Genomic DNA, 15,090 nt, shown 5'->3' on the forward strand with positions numbered 1-15,090 from the left:
CAATAATGGCAGTTTTTGAGCCTAGTACGGTGTGTTTCAGGCTGCATATGTATATGCATATTATCTATATACATATGGGTATTTATGTATATATATATATGTGTATATATATATATATATATATATATATATATATATATATATATATATATATATATATATATATATATATATATATATTATTGGCTATTGCTCCGGGGTCCCGCACGTGGGCGGGACTATTCAGTGCTCATGACTCTTTAGGAGTATCCCCTGGAAGAGAGCCCTGATTATCAACCTGCACAGGTAACTGTACACAAGCTGGTCATATTCTGCCCCACACTTGCAAACGATGACTCCAAAGAGGGACAGAGCAGGTTGGCAGATAAAGAGGAAGACTGGCCTTGCTGGTGACCCTATGCAACTGAGTCTTGTGAAGTTTGTACGCTGGGCCAGGTCTCTAAATAGCTTGAAACCATTAGATGGCTATTCATAAGAGATGTCTGCATCTTCCCGGAATAACCTGTGGCAATCATACTGGGATGCCGGCAAATCACTAGACTAGGGCCCATAGCATGACCCAAACAGTGTGTAGTGTTCAGGATGCCCCCTAAAATATACTTGCCCATCACTACAAACGTATTTTGTAACTTCTCAGGGAGGGAGGGAGATCAACATCTTGCTTGCCTTATTGCAGAGGACATGCATTTCTCCCCAATAAGTAAAAGGATTAAAAGACCACAATGCTAATCTGACTGAAGAGTACACCCTCTAGCAAAATGCATCAATGTACTTTGATTCTCAATCAGGTGCTAGTAGGGCAGGCATCCAGGTTCAACTTGCTAGCAACACCTAAACAATGAGGCCAATGATGGATCAGCCGTAGTGAACCTATAATGCATATCGAAGGGAGGACACACTGGCAGTAATGAACATGGTTTTGATTATGAAACCATCAAGATTTCGGTCAGGGTTTCACTGAGAAACTACAAAGGGTTTGAATTCGAAAAACCATGTAGCAAGGCAGATCATCTTTAGTTTCCACAGCTGGCAGCTGCAGTCCCAACTCACCACTTTTGAGAAATGGGGGGCGTGGGGTTTGAGGGGTCCAATCCTAGTTCAATTTAGTCTCCAGTGAGGTATCAAAGCCACTAGCATTCTGAAGGTCTAAATGCAAGCCACCATCACTATAGCGAGGGGGGTAACAAAAGGTCAGCCACTTCAACAGCCTAGTCATGTAGAACATTCTGAAGGTCTTGCATGCATGTCAATCTGAACCAAACATCACCCCCAGGCACTGAAAAGACTGGAATTGATGCAAAGCCACTGAGGGAAAATCCTCCGACACCACCATTAGCTAATGATCTGTGAACAAGACCTTGGGGAGCACCAGCTAAACTGGAACCAGGAATCATCTGAAAGAGTGGCGGGATTGTCTATTTGAAGGCCTCGACGGAGTGAAATCTGGCCCAGGGAATTTGGGGTCCATCACCTCCAGCTCAGTTGAACTGATGCAAGGTCTAGCCTTTTGAATGCAGACAATGAGCCTCCCCTTTAAGAGGGTCCAACAGAGGAGTTCTAACTGGACCTAGTGAGCTTGCGCTGAGGCATGTTCATCAACTTGATCTTTGATTTACCAGAGGACTGAGACCAGGACATGGAGGAAACTGACCTGAGACTTGGAGCACATGCAGCGCATCCAAAACACACTAAAGAGATGTCATGCAGGTTCTTAACAGACATACGATTCCTGCATGTGCAGCACAGCTTAAAGCCTGGAGTCTTCGACACAGACACATCCATAGCATACTGTCCTGTATAAATGTTTTGGAAGTCTCTGAAGATATAGCAAAATTCAGAAACGGAGCTCTGAATCCACACCAATGAGTATAAGGGGAAAAAATAAACTGACACCAGCAGACAGGTGAGAAACTGACAGCTCCACCTACTGGTGGAGCACAAGCGTTCTGCAGAAAATATTAGCTCCACCTACTGGCAGCAGGAGCAATTACTAAAAAGGTTCTGGATTCAGGCTCCCAACTAAGGGTTCAAAATGTAAAGAATATGCTCAAAAATATAGGGGGAAAAAAATACATTTAGTACTAGCACGGGCCAGCAACAGGGCCGGACTGACTACCGGGCGTTTTGGAATTCTGCTAAGCTGGGGGCTGATTTCACTGCAGAAGGGGCTGATTTCACTGCAGAAGGGGCTGATTTCGTTCATGGAGACCTGTGTGTACTTCGAAATATTTAAAGCAAAACGAATTTCGTTCAGTGCACGCAGGTCCCCATCAACGAAATCAGCCCCCAGCTCAGCATAATTCCAAAACGCCCGGAAGCCAGTCCGGCCCTGGCCAGCAATGCCCATACTCCTCCTCCAATGTCCAAACACAGGCTTCCAGATTCCTTTTTAGGTCGAGCCTGGGCAGCGCATGTGCTGCTCTGTGATGCATGCTGTATTCAAGAATGGACTTGAAGCTACGCCCACTCTCCGCACATATTTTTCATTGGCATGCAACATTGTCCTTTGTAAATGCTGGCTTCTGATTCGTAAATAGGCTTGTTAGTCCCTCCTTAGTACCACCTTGTCTTCATTTGTAACCTCCCTCGAGGACTGGCCCTTTTACTTCTTTGTTACACAGTATGTTTTATTTAGTCTGTAAGCACTATTTTCTTTAATGAGTCTTCTACTGCAGACACATTTTCCTGCAACATTAAGCGTGCCACGCGCGCTTTCACTTACCAAGCAGGACAATGACGGCTGCTTCTTTGAAATGAAATAGGTCTTGCATTTATAACATATAACAGTTTGAACTATTGGCATTCTAAATGACAATGCCTTTTAATTATGTGCCAATTATCAAAACAGAAAAATAAAAGGCATTGTCATTTACAATTGCAATAGCTTAAACTCTCGCAAATGCGAGACCGATTGCATTGCAAATGCATGTTCCTACTGATCCCAGTGGATGGTCAATGTTCCAGTGATCTGAGATTGTGGTAGTCTGACATATGGTCTGGAGGAAGAGGGCCTAAGGCTTACCAGTACAAACGTAACAAGGAAGTTTACAATCTGGAAACTCGCTTAAGTTAAAACATTTAAACCAAACAATAAATCTCACAGAAGTGCTATTTACAAATTAGAATCGGTATTCTGCTCCTGCAGGCACCATTAACGTCATACTACTTGGGCACCATTTTAGCATTGTATAGAATGTACTACACCACACCTACCACCACTTGGAGAGGTGTTATTGGAATCATGCAGCTTCTATCAATGCTTGAGCACTGCATCCACAAGTAATATTCACAAACAATGGATCTTTTATAGATTCAGATTTTTATTTAGAGACATAAGAGATGCCCCCCGCAAAATCTTTTTTTAAGAAGTCTGATATTTGCTTAAACTTTTTGACAAGCTTGACTAAGGTAAAATTCAGAAGCTATTTTTTAAGAAAATCTAATTTCTCCTAAATTCACATCATAGATGCACATGCTTATAAACTGCATCCTAACACGAGTTAAGATATTTTTAATTTAATAGGAAAAAGGAAAATGCAATATAGCCTGTAAGCACCGGTTTGTAGCACGTAGTACTGTAAATTCCCATACTCTGCATACTCCTACCATTATGAGTTGGGCTCGGGTGCCCTCAAATTGTTTTTCTCCGAAATAGTCTTTCGAGTCATGAGGAATAGTGCAACTCATTTCTTAGTGGGGAATGCACATGGACACCATCTCTACTGTTATATTGTTTTTAGAACAGCAAGTGAGAGTTGTGTAGAGTGGTGAGTGAACACAATATAATGCAGAAGTGTACTGCACAAAAAATTTGTAATTACGAGAAAAGATCTGTGATCAGAGCCACATGCTTTCAAGGAGCAGTGGGCGCAAGTGATTTTATAGCACTACACGCTACGAACAGATGCTCACAGAGTAAGTAAAATGTTTTTCATAGCATGTGCTGCAGTAGATACACATGGTCTGCAGAGTCTGCACAGCAGCATATGTCCATAAGCGGTGGCTAGCGTGTTAATGATGCAGATGTCTGAAAGACAGTGCACAAGACAGTCTGACCAACCGTAGGCTGTTGCCTGGCCAGAACATTGACAAAATAGTGTTTAGAAAATGTGTGTGGAGTTGACCAATTAGCCAACTTACAAATGTCGGCTAGGGAGCTATTTGCATTTTTAGAAAGGCCTTAGTTGCAGCCGTCTTCTGGGTACAGGGCACTCTAAGTGTGACAAGGAAGGTTCTCTTGGCTTTAAAATAGCAAGTCTGGATACACTTGACAGTTAACTTGGCAATGCTTGCCTTAGATATATGCAGGCCCTTTTGGGGTTTTGGAAAGGCTACAAACGGCGGCTGTGCTTGCAAAAAGACTGTTCTGTATATGTAATACATAATTGTGCATATGACATTTTGGGTGTGGGGCACTTTCTCTGTTACCGAGTCTGGTTGGGGAAAAACAGAAACAAGAAGGAACAAGATAGACAAGAAAAGACACTGAATAAGAAGCAAGTCAATGAGAGTGACAAAGTCAAACACCAGCAAGCAAAAGGTGGGCCATTAGCCATCTGAAAGTTATTGGTCAGCCCACAATAGGAGATACCTAAAAGTTAAAGGTAACCAGTAAACAACTTTAGCTTCTTCCCTGATTCGGATTTTATAACAATATCTGACTGAATCAGCCAGAAACCTTACTAAAGTATTACTAAAGTTGTATCTCATGCTAGATGACCACAAAAGCGCCTGTGCATTGCTGGCACAGCTCAAGCATCCTGGAGTCAAATGTTTAAATGTCAAACCTCAGGAATATCAACATGAACATATCATTTAAAGCTGCTCAGTTCAATATTTCAGGGATATTATTTTAAACGTTATAGGTTAGTGTGTGTTTTGGGAGACCATGCAACTTAATTTGTTCTCAATATTTTAGATGCCCTTGTGTGATGAATACAAGCCAGCCAAAAGGCCTGCAACATTGCAACAGCTTAATAGAGAATGTAAAATGAGAATAGAATATCGCTTCACCTATATCAGCACACTTGTTTTTGGACACGGCTACGCAGCATTTGCAGTCATGATGCTGAACTTAAAGGGGACTTACTGAAATACTGCTTCTGGTTTCTCAATGTGAGCTGATCCCACAAGCGTTGGTTCAGTTAATAGTAATGATGTAGAGACATCCGCAGTTGAAACACTGTCCTGTGGCAGGTCACTTAGTTCTACTTTGATGGCAGGTGCAGGTATGGAAACTGATGGCAGTACTGGATCAGCAGCAAGCGAGGTAGTGGAGGAGACAGGAGCCATGAGAGGGTCCAGTTGCCTGGATGCGGTCGGTCTTGATATTGGTGGCATATTACGTTGCCGGGGTGGCTGCTTGGGGGGTGGTGCCTGTTGCTTTCGCAATCTTTTAGAGTATCCAGTTTCATTTTTGAAATTGTTAACTGCCTAGAAAATACAAAAGTTTCAACACTGTCAGTATCTCTTTAGAATTCCAGACGCTGCTAAATAGAGGGCTAAACAGAAAAGAGCAATGTAATCAAAATTCACATGCTTATTTGTAAGACTAATTTTGCACCTTGAACTTTAGACTTGCTTGTTTTGAATAATCACATCCATCTTTGCATTCAATGGGTTTAAAAAAATTGTTCCCTGATGGTAAGGCAACAACCCCCACCAATATGGTCTGATCGAATTTTTACATGTAGCTAGCTCATCCCTTGCATTTTTTTTGCTCTAGTCGTGGTGCTGTGTAGGAAACTTTAGAGTGATGGTGATCGAGAAAGTATAGGAAGCTGGCTCTGTATCTACTATACCAAAGAGAGGTATAGTGTGCACAGAGCCTGGCGGTAGCCAGAGGTAAAGTTAGATAGCACCTCACTCTCTATTTGTGGTAGTGTGGTCGAGCAGTAAGGACAATGTTCAGCATTTGTTGTACACATGCAGTCAGCAAATTGGATTTATAATAGTATATGCACTTTGGTTTGACTTCTAGTATTGGTTTCAGAGAAATGCAATACTTTGTAAATACAGTACATAGACTTGAATGGGATTTTCAGTAAAATTACAGATAAGTTACTTTTGAGATTACTTTTCCTGGATTCTACTCTGGGACATTGCCTGCAAACAGGTAAGTAAAATCGTGTTTGTTAGAGCAATTTTAAAGAATTTCTTTAGGTTTTCAAACTCCACGCTTTAAAACTTCTCCAAGAAAAACTGTCAATGTTATCCTATGGAGGAAAATAGTAGTTATCGGTTTTAAGTTAAGTATTTGGTGGTGGGAGTTGAGGTTCTGGGGGTGGACTCAGGGGTCCCCCAGGGTCAAGGATGCACTCTTGTAACACCCTCGGCGGCACTAGGGCGGCCGGGTGCAGAGTGCTGAGGCCCAATGTTATCCAATGAGGGATAAGGGGCCTCTGGTAAGCAGGCCACAATGTTGTGGAAGCCAAGCTCCTGGTGTTGGGCTCAGGGAAAAAGGGGATCCTGTTTAGCACAAAAAGTGCACCCGTAGCAGCGCAGGGGCGGCTGGGTGCAGGTTTGGCGTTGGGTACCCTGTAGTTTTCAATGGGGACTTTTGGTTTTGAGCTGCAGGCTCGGTCCACGAAGACTTCCAGAAGGCATCAACAGCTTGGCAGGTAAGGTGGTAGGCTCAGGCCGTAGGTACACCTCGAGTTCTGTTCTCCAGGGCACAGGATGGCTGAATGCAGGGGTGTCACACATGGTGAGGGGACGGGTCTCCGTCCAGCGGCTGCAGCGGACGTCGGGGAGACCTGGAGGGGTCAACCCAAGGTGGACTGACTGTGGAGCGCTGGGGTAACTCGCTGGGAGCGGTGGGCCACTTCAACTCGGGCCGTAGGTGATGGTTACAGTGGTGGTTCCAGGCGTCTGGTTTCTTTTTCCTCAGCAGGCGCCGGGTCTTTCTTTGGTGTTTCCTCTGAACACAGCTGCTGTTACAGGAGATCCGGTCTTTGTTGATGGCAGTCAGTCCTCCCGGGGGTTTTGGAGGTCTTTGCAGACAGGCCGTTAGGGCTGGGGCCAAGCCAGCTCTCTGCAGTCTCCTCTGCGGGCCGTCTTCTTTCGTCCTTTTTCTTCTTACGGTGCAGAAATCTGCCTTCTTGGTTCATTGCTGCCCCCTAAATACTGTATTTAGGGGACTTTTAGGGGTCTCGAACTCAGTAGCCAATGGGCTATGGATCTTAGGGCGACTACACACTTGGTGTGCTCATCCAACGTGGAGGAGTGAGCACAATCCCTAATCCTGATTGGGGAGTGCCTGCCATCTGCAAGATGGCGGGCACTGAAGCGTGGGCTTCATCTTGCCTCCTCCACCTGAGGGGTGGAGTTGGCAGAGGTGGGCACATCTTCTGGGCTGGCTAGTTTTTCCCGCCTGTCTTCCAGCCGAAAAGGAGGGAAGACAGGAAGGGGGCCTGCTCCTGATAGGAGAGGCTGGGGTTCGCATTACAAAGGCTGCCAGGCCTTTGAAGCTCCCCTGCCACAGATGCCTCTTCCTGGCCTGGGGGAGGTGTGAAAACCTCTGCCCAGGAAAGGCTTTGTTTCTGGGATCAGGGTGCGTAGGATCCCACCTTAGGGGTCCAGAAACATGTCTTGTGGTGGCAGGCTGATGTGTAACAGTAAGGGAACCCACCAGAGGTTGGTCGTTTTTCAGGGGGCATCTCTAAAATGCCCTCTGTATTCATTTTTCATTAAATCTCACACTGGCATCAGTGTGGGTTTGACGTGCTGAGAAGTTTGATACCAAACGTCTCAGTTTTCAGTGTAGCCATTATGGTGCTGTGGAGTTCGTAATGACAAGCTCCCAGCAACAAATACTCTTAATGGCAGCACTGCACTTACAATGTCTAAGAATGGACTTAGCCACTGTAGGGGTACAGGGCTCATGCACATGTACCCTCACCACTGACATAGTGCACCCAGCTAGAGGAGTGGCTGACCTATGCCAGGGCTGTCAGTGGCTTGTAGGTATGACAGACAGGGATGTGTGCCATGTCGACTGTTCACTTTCTTCTGCACCAAAACACGCAGCTTTGCTCCCACAACCCAGTGGCCTGCTCGTCAGAAGCCACCAACTGGAGGCCCCATATCCCCCATTGGATAACATTGGGCCTCAGCACTCGGCTGCCTTAGGGCCGCTGAGGGTGTAACAAGAGTGCATCCTTGACCCTGGGGACCCCCGAGTCTAACCCAAGAATGCCAGCTCCCACGACAAAGTACTAACCTTTAAACCGATAACACTATTTTCCTCAATAAGATAAAATTGACTTTTTCTACAAAAAGTTTCCAAGTGTGGAGTTGGAAAACCTAAAGAAATTCTTTAAAATGGTCATAACCAACAAAAACGCTTTTACGTGCCTGTTTACAGGAAAAGTCCCAATGTAGTATCCAGTTATACTACACTGTGTAAGAAAAGTAATCTGAAAGTAATTTACTGGTCATTTTACTAAAAAGCCCATTCAAAGTATATGTACTGTATTTACAAAGCATTGCATTTCTCAGTAACAACACTGCAAGTCAAAACAAAGTGCAAATACAATTACCAATCCAAACTGTAATACAACTGTATATTTACTGCAAAGTAAATATCAATTACCTGTGCCAGGCTTACTTGGTTCTAAGAAATGATATTTTATTACAAAAACAATTGGTCTGAAGTTCAGTTTGGGAGTGTGTGAATTCATTTGCTGACTGAGTGTGTACAACAAATACTTAACACTGTCCTCTGATAAAGCCTTCCTGCTTGACCACACTACCACAAATAGAGTGAGGTGCGATCTACTTTACCTCTGTTCCAATGGACTGTGCACACCCTTCTTTGGTATAGTATATACAGAGCCAGCTTCCTACATCCATGACCAACACTAGATGGCTAGTGTGTGCACAGCATATGGCCAGCTTGGATGAAAGGAGGCTCCTCTGTAGTGTTCTGCAAAGTCCAGGAAAACTGGATTATTATGATCCACTTGCAAGAATGGACCTCTGGACATATGGTTATGAGCCCTTGATTTAAAGGTCCCATAGGCAATCCTGGGTGTAAACCAACACTCCAAGTGGCGAAGAATACATCAAAGTCTCAAACTCAACGCCTAAAGTCTTGAAATTCACAGTGAATGCAGGAAGTAAGCTCTATGACCCTCAAGAGGTGTCAGCGAGGAGGGAGATTAAAATAAGTTACTTACCTGTAACTGTAGTTCTCCATTATTGGTATATTTTATAGATTCACATGCTCAAATTACTCCCCGAAGTGGGAGTCCTACTGTATTATATCAAAGCAACCATATGAATAGCATAGGCTACAACAGCACTAGGCCATGAATTTAATAGCCTATGACTTTTTTTTTTTTAAAAACAGGACCAAACTTAGTCATCAACCAAGCAGGCAACAGCACCCGCTAGAACTTTCCCCACAGATTTCCTTCAGATTTTCAAGCACAAGTGGGAATAATTATAACCCCTAAACAAAAGAATAAGGAGAGCCTCTAGGGGAGGGCAGGTCGCATGCAAATCTATTTAAGATTCCAATACTAGAAATGAAATGAAAAAGAAACTTAATAGAGCGCACTGCGGCCAAGCGGCTTCCTGGCGCTGAAGACTCATCCAAGCTCACAGAAGGAACCCAAGGGGACTAGCTGGGGAATGCCTGAGAGAACAAGAAAGTTTTAAGGGCCCTGCGAAAGTGGGTGTAGATAGGGATGGAACGTATGGAAAGAGGGAGACTGTTCCAGAACCAGGGGGCCAAGACCGAGAAACGGGTGCCCCCCGGTGCGTGATTTACGGAAACGGGGGACGTGGAGGAGAGAAAGTGATGAGGAGCGGAGAGTGCGACTGGGGGCGTGGGAAGTGATGAGAGAATTGATGAAGAGGGGCGGAACGAGCGTGCGCCCGAAACACCAAACAAGCAAGCTTGAAATAGGATCTGAGGTGAACAGGGAGCCAGTGTAGGGACTTAAGTGCAGGAGTAATGTGAGAAGATTGGGTAGGCGGAGGATAAGGTGGGCCGCTTGGTTTTGAATGGCCTGGAGGCGGCGGGTTTCATAAGCGGGAATGCCTACATACAGGCCATTCCCGTAATCCAGGACAGAAAAAAAACGGGAAATCTTACGAATTAAACGAAGAGACAAAAAACAGGAGGACACAACAGAACTGATTTGGGCATGCATGGACAGGTCATGGCTGACCTTGATGCCCAAGGTACGAACAGAAGGAACCGGTGAAGGAGGGGGACCAAAGGAGAGGGGCCAGTGTGCCGGGGACCAGGGGTTAGAAGGACCACCCGTGAGGACAAGCTCTGTCTTGTCCGGGTTGAGCTTCAAATGATTGAAGCTCATCCACTGAGAAATAAAGACTAATGTGGAACAGAGCATGGGAAAGGAGTCAGAAGGGGATGAAAGATCAAAGACGAGCTGGAGGTCATCTGTGTAATTATACACAGAGACCCCCAGCTCGAGAAGTGAAGAGATAAGAGGACGGAGGAGATGTAGAGAACTACAATTAGAGGTAAGTAACCTATTTTCTTCTCTAGTATTGAATCTTTCTTAGATTCACATGCAGAATAGTTATTGCAAACATAGCCAATAGGTGCAACCATAATGAAAGAAATAACAACCATCGCGGATGGTGGGATAGTAAGCTATAATGGAAAGAGGCTTCCCTTTCTGAAACAGATTCCACAACATCGCTTGTCAGACTGCTTTTTTTGCTTTTTCTGAAGCATTCAGGCAATAATGCTGGGTAAAGGTATGCCTGATGGACCATGTGGCCTGCAGCGTTATGGTAGAAATGAATGGCTGTTGCATTCAATCTTGCAATGAAATATTTAGAGACCAACAGTCATTTATTCATATTGCCATAGGCAACAAACAATTGATCAGATTTCCGAAAATGTTTTGTTCTGTGTAAATGGAATTTAATGCACCTTTTAACATCCAAAGTATGTAGGCATTTCTCAGCAGTAGTTCGTGGATTTGGAAAAAAGTTCCTCAGAACAATAGGCTTGTTGAGATGGAAATCTGGAGGGACTTTGGTGTAAATTTAAGGTTAGTTCTTAGTCTTTTTTGGATTGCATGAATGGTTGCCGGACTCTGAATGCGAGGGATTTGCTAACTCTTCTTGCAGAAGTTAGTGCCAGTAACAGAGCAGTCTTCTATGACAGAAATTTCTGCTGTGTTTTATGGATTGATTCGTATGGGCTTTTCATTACCAGCCATTACCCACGATCCTCTCTGAGGATGCCAGCTTGCGTAATATTGCCATTTCTTGTTTGTTTTTGTTGCAAACAGAGTTTGTGTGCTCCACCGTAAGAAAATGTCCCGGAGAATCAGAGAATCTAGCTCCCACTTGTCGCAAGTGGTTGTTAGTCTGCTCAATGTGTACGCCAGTACACTGGACACTATTGGGACGTGTTCTGTCCTTAGCGTTTCTCTGTGTTGAAGGTACAATTCCAAATTGCTTGTGCCTGATTTTGTCCCTCCCTGTGTGTTTAGGTGGTGCATGCTGGTGGTATTGTTTGTATGAGCCTGCAGTTCTGGAGAGGGATGAAAACAGTGCGATTGCTATGCATTGTTTTTTCGACAGTTGTCCATTTGACTCTGACAGAGTTCTTGAAGATAAGTGCCCCCTCCCTCCAGGGATGCATTCGTGGTAATGACAAGATCTGTTTCATAAGAGAAATGTCATCCCTTGAGAAACGTTGGCCGATACCATCTACCCTTGTATAGCTTTATTATTGATAGGGTTATCTGAATCACATCTTCTAATGAACCCAGAACTTGCAGCCATTGTTTGTCTAACTGCTCCTGTAGGGGACACATTTGTCTGCAGTTTGGTATCAGAGGAATGCAGGAGGAGCAACTTCTCAGAAATGACATGTAGTGGGACAGACACAGACTTTCTTTTGCAAAGCCTTTGAGACCGTTTTTTTAATCTTGTCCTGCCATTCTGGAGATACAAAAAGCCTTGTCTGATTGAGTGTTTAAGATTGCTCCTAGAAACATTAAAGATGCTGTCGGTTCGAGAGTTCATTTCTGTAGGTTTGGTCTGAGACCTAACTGTTTGAATAATGAGAGGCATAGTGTAGTATCCACTTTCGCCAGATGGAATGACTGAGCTTTTATGAGCCAATTGTCGAAGTACAGAAAAACCTGAATTCCGTTTAGTCTCAGAAGTGCTGCCACTGGGGCCAAGCCCTTGGTGAATATTCTTGGAGCTGAACGTAGTCCAAAGGCGAGCACTTTGAACTAAAACTGTGTGCCGGCTACCTGAAAAAGAACATGCCTCCGATGGCTGTAAGATTGGGGAGTGAAAGCATGCGTCTTGATGGTTTAAAGCGGTCATGTCGTGGCCATGCTTGAGAAGGTTCAAGATATCCTGCAAGTTGACCATTCAAAATTACTTTTTCAGTTTTTTTTTCATTTGTCGAAGATCCAAAACTGAGTGCCAGTCTCCTGATTTTTTTCCGGAAGAAGGAAGAAACTGGAGTATTAGCATATGCCCCCCTTTGCAACATGATAGTGAAGTCCTTCAATAGTTGTTTCAGATGGGGAGTACAAAACTGTTTGAGGCACATTCAGGGGTTTGCCAACAAATTCCAGTTTATGCCTTGGATCTATGATGTCCAGGACGAACTCGTCTTATGCTGGACCACTGGTGAATATAATGAGAAATATGTCCTCCTAGTTGTTGTGAGAAGTTGGCCTGATATGCAGTGCTCACTATTCTAGTGATCACTATGTATCATTCCAAACGACCCTTATTGATGATTGGTTGTAAGTCAACCTGATAGACCAGCTATCCTAGTAGCATGGACAAGAGCAGTCTTTAGGCTAAACTCTAGAGGGCGTGTTAAGCCAGCTGTTTTACCATCACATTTACCCCTTGAACACCAAGTGAAAGGACACCACACAAGTTGTTATGAAAATAAAGTATATTTATTTATAACAAGACTACCCTGAACTCTTTATGAGTCAGGGAGCTAAGCACAATACAAAACTCTTAAAGACATACTGAAAGACGCACAATTTACACAAATGCCCGAGGGGCACGAAAAACCATATACTACAAAAGTGGAATGCGAAATTACTAGCAGGTAAGTACTACTCAGACTTTAGAAACGCTGGACCTACAATGCTGAACCCTTGGATTAGAAGCAGGAGGCTAGGGACGTCGGGTGCAGAGTGGAAACTCTCACGCGTAATGCGGGACAAAGTCTATGGATACTAGTAAATGCAAAAGTTAGTGTTCTCGGGCGAACCTGACTAGGTAGGTCAAAAACGAAAGTGGATCTAGACACTTAGAGAGTGGATCTACGCTGGAGCACCGTGGTACTCGGTTTACCTAGCCCAGGGGCTGCGGCTGCATAGGGTTCAAGTGTCGTCGGGAAACCTCGTTGACGAACCAGGAGCCTGAAGTAAGAGTTGCTGGCAGGCGACCAGTGAAGATGTTCCGGGCTGATCCAAGGACTGGATCAGTTGAAGAAGAGTACCTGTAAGCAGAGGGGACCAAGTTCTGAATCACTAGCCAGTGATTAGGTGGGCACCAGGATGGCACCGGACGAGGTCACTCAGCCAGGCGAAGAGGAGACACTGGATTCTGCTGCTACAGGGACCAGGGCGCTGATGTCGACCAGGCTGGAGGTCTGCGAGCTGTCCCACGTCGGATGTCTGCTGCTGGCAATGCTGGATCCGTTGAAGGAGGCAACAAGCCTTGGCTAAGGCAAGCCCACGTGGCAACACAAAATGGCATCTGGAGTGGACCAGGAGGGTCCGAGGAAGTTCCCCTTCAAGAGGAGACATGGGCCAGTCTAGAGGAGCTAGACCAGCGGTGAAGTAAACGTAGGACGTCGTCTGGAGGGTCACTAGCCAACGGGCAAGTGACCGGACAACGTGGCAAGCAACGCAGAGGCAAAAGGGCCCCACGCAGATCTGGAGGATGCTGGGGGGCTGGGCTTCGGTGCTCGTGCTGCTTGGGGTTGGGGCTTCTCTTACCCCAGTGCACCCACTCGAGGGTCCCTCGGTGGTCATGCTGGTTCAGTGTCGTGCTGGTTCTGATGAACGCCGGGTCCTCTGGTCTCGTCGCACCTATGGGTCTCAGCTGTGCTGTAGAGGCAGGTTGAGGTCAGAGAGGGCAGGGAGTCCGGGTCTCGTCGAGCTGGGCAGTCTGGTTCCGGAGGAAGGACGTTTCAGCAAACCGCAAGATACTTAGGTGGTGCCTGCTGCTGCAGGGTGACTACTCCTTAGTCACAAGGGAGAAATCTTGAGAAGAAGTCTTGAGTTCCTTTCGTGGAAAGTAGTTTCAGGATTCAAAGATGATCTAATTTGGGAAGGGGGCCTGCTCCTACCTTTATCCTCAGAAAGGGGGCTGGCACGCGACTAGGTCCTGCCCATGGGTGGGACCAGGAAGGGGGGTGGTTACACCCCTCTCCCCTGCCGGACTTTCCCCAGCTCAGGGGCTGGTGTGCCCCTGGAACTGGTTCAAACCGGCCTATGCACAGTGAGCACCGGGTGCCACTTGCAGTCACCTTCCTCTATAGCCCTGCCTACCTGGGATACACAAAACCCTGTCTGGGATGGTGCTAGCACCGCCCCTGACAGGAAACCCTTTGTCCAAGCACTCCTCGCTGGAAGGACTCCCAGCAGCAGGAGGTCAGACTTGTGTCTCGGTGGCAGCATCCATTTTGTGGAGCTGAGGCTATGTTCAACTTTAACCGAGGTTACAGGCTACCAACATGTCTTCTCCCTCTAGAGGGGTGGAATGCTACCCCCGTCGCCAGAACTGGCGAGGGGGTAGTATTCCAAAGCGTATGACACCTTACACGACATGTTTAGATAATGTCAGACCAAAGTTACCATAACCGAGAGGATTATAAGGCACTTTAGAGTATATGGTCTGACGCTATCATGGAAACGGCTAAGGGACAGTTCCCGAAAGCCGCAGACAGGCTCAGCTCATGCCAGAGCACCATCTCACACGATTCCAAGCACTCTGCCTTCAGGATTGTTAAGGCCTGCCATAGGAGTGACTGATAGGAGATCTGTGTGCCCATTTTCGGTTTAGATATAGGTATACTATATCTAGAGCAGGGGTGATTACACC

General features: G+C 45.5%; 1 protein-coding gene across 5 annotated transcripts in view; it reads right to left on the bottom strand.

Annotated features, from left to right (window-relative positions):
- RBBP6 (RB binding protein 6, ubiquitin ligase) overlaps positions 1-15,090 on the bottom strand; it is a 418,994-nt gene that overhangs the window by 203,625 nt on the left and 200,279 nt on the right. For all 5 annotated transcript variants that reach the window (XM_078664816.1, XM_078664819.1, XM_078664818.1 and 2 more), the window contains exon 10: positions 5,090-5,433. In XM_078664816.1, coding sequence (XP_078520942.1) covers positions 5,090-5,433 — 344 coding nt within the window. The remainder of the gene's footprint in view (positions 1-5,089; positions 5,434-15,090) is intronic.

Source organism: Lissotriton helveticus, chromosome 10, assembly GCF_964261635.1.
Source record: "Lissotriton helveticus chromosome 10, aLisHel1.1, whole genome shotgun sequence".
Taxonomy (NCBI): domain Eukaryota; kingdom Metazoa; phylum Chordata; class Amphibia; order Caudata; family Salamandridae; genus Lissotriton; species Lissotriton helveticus.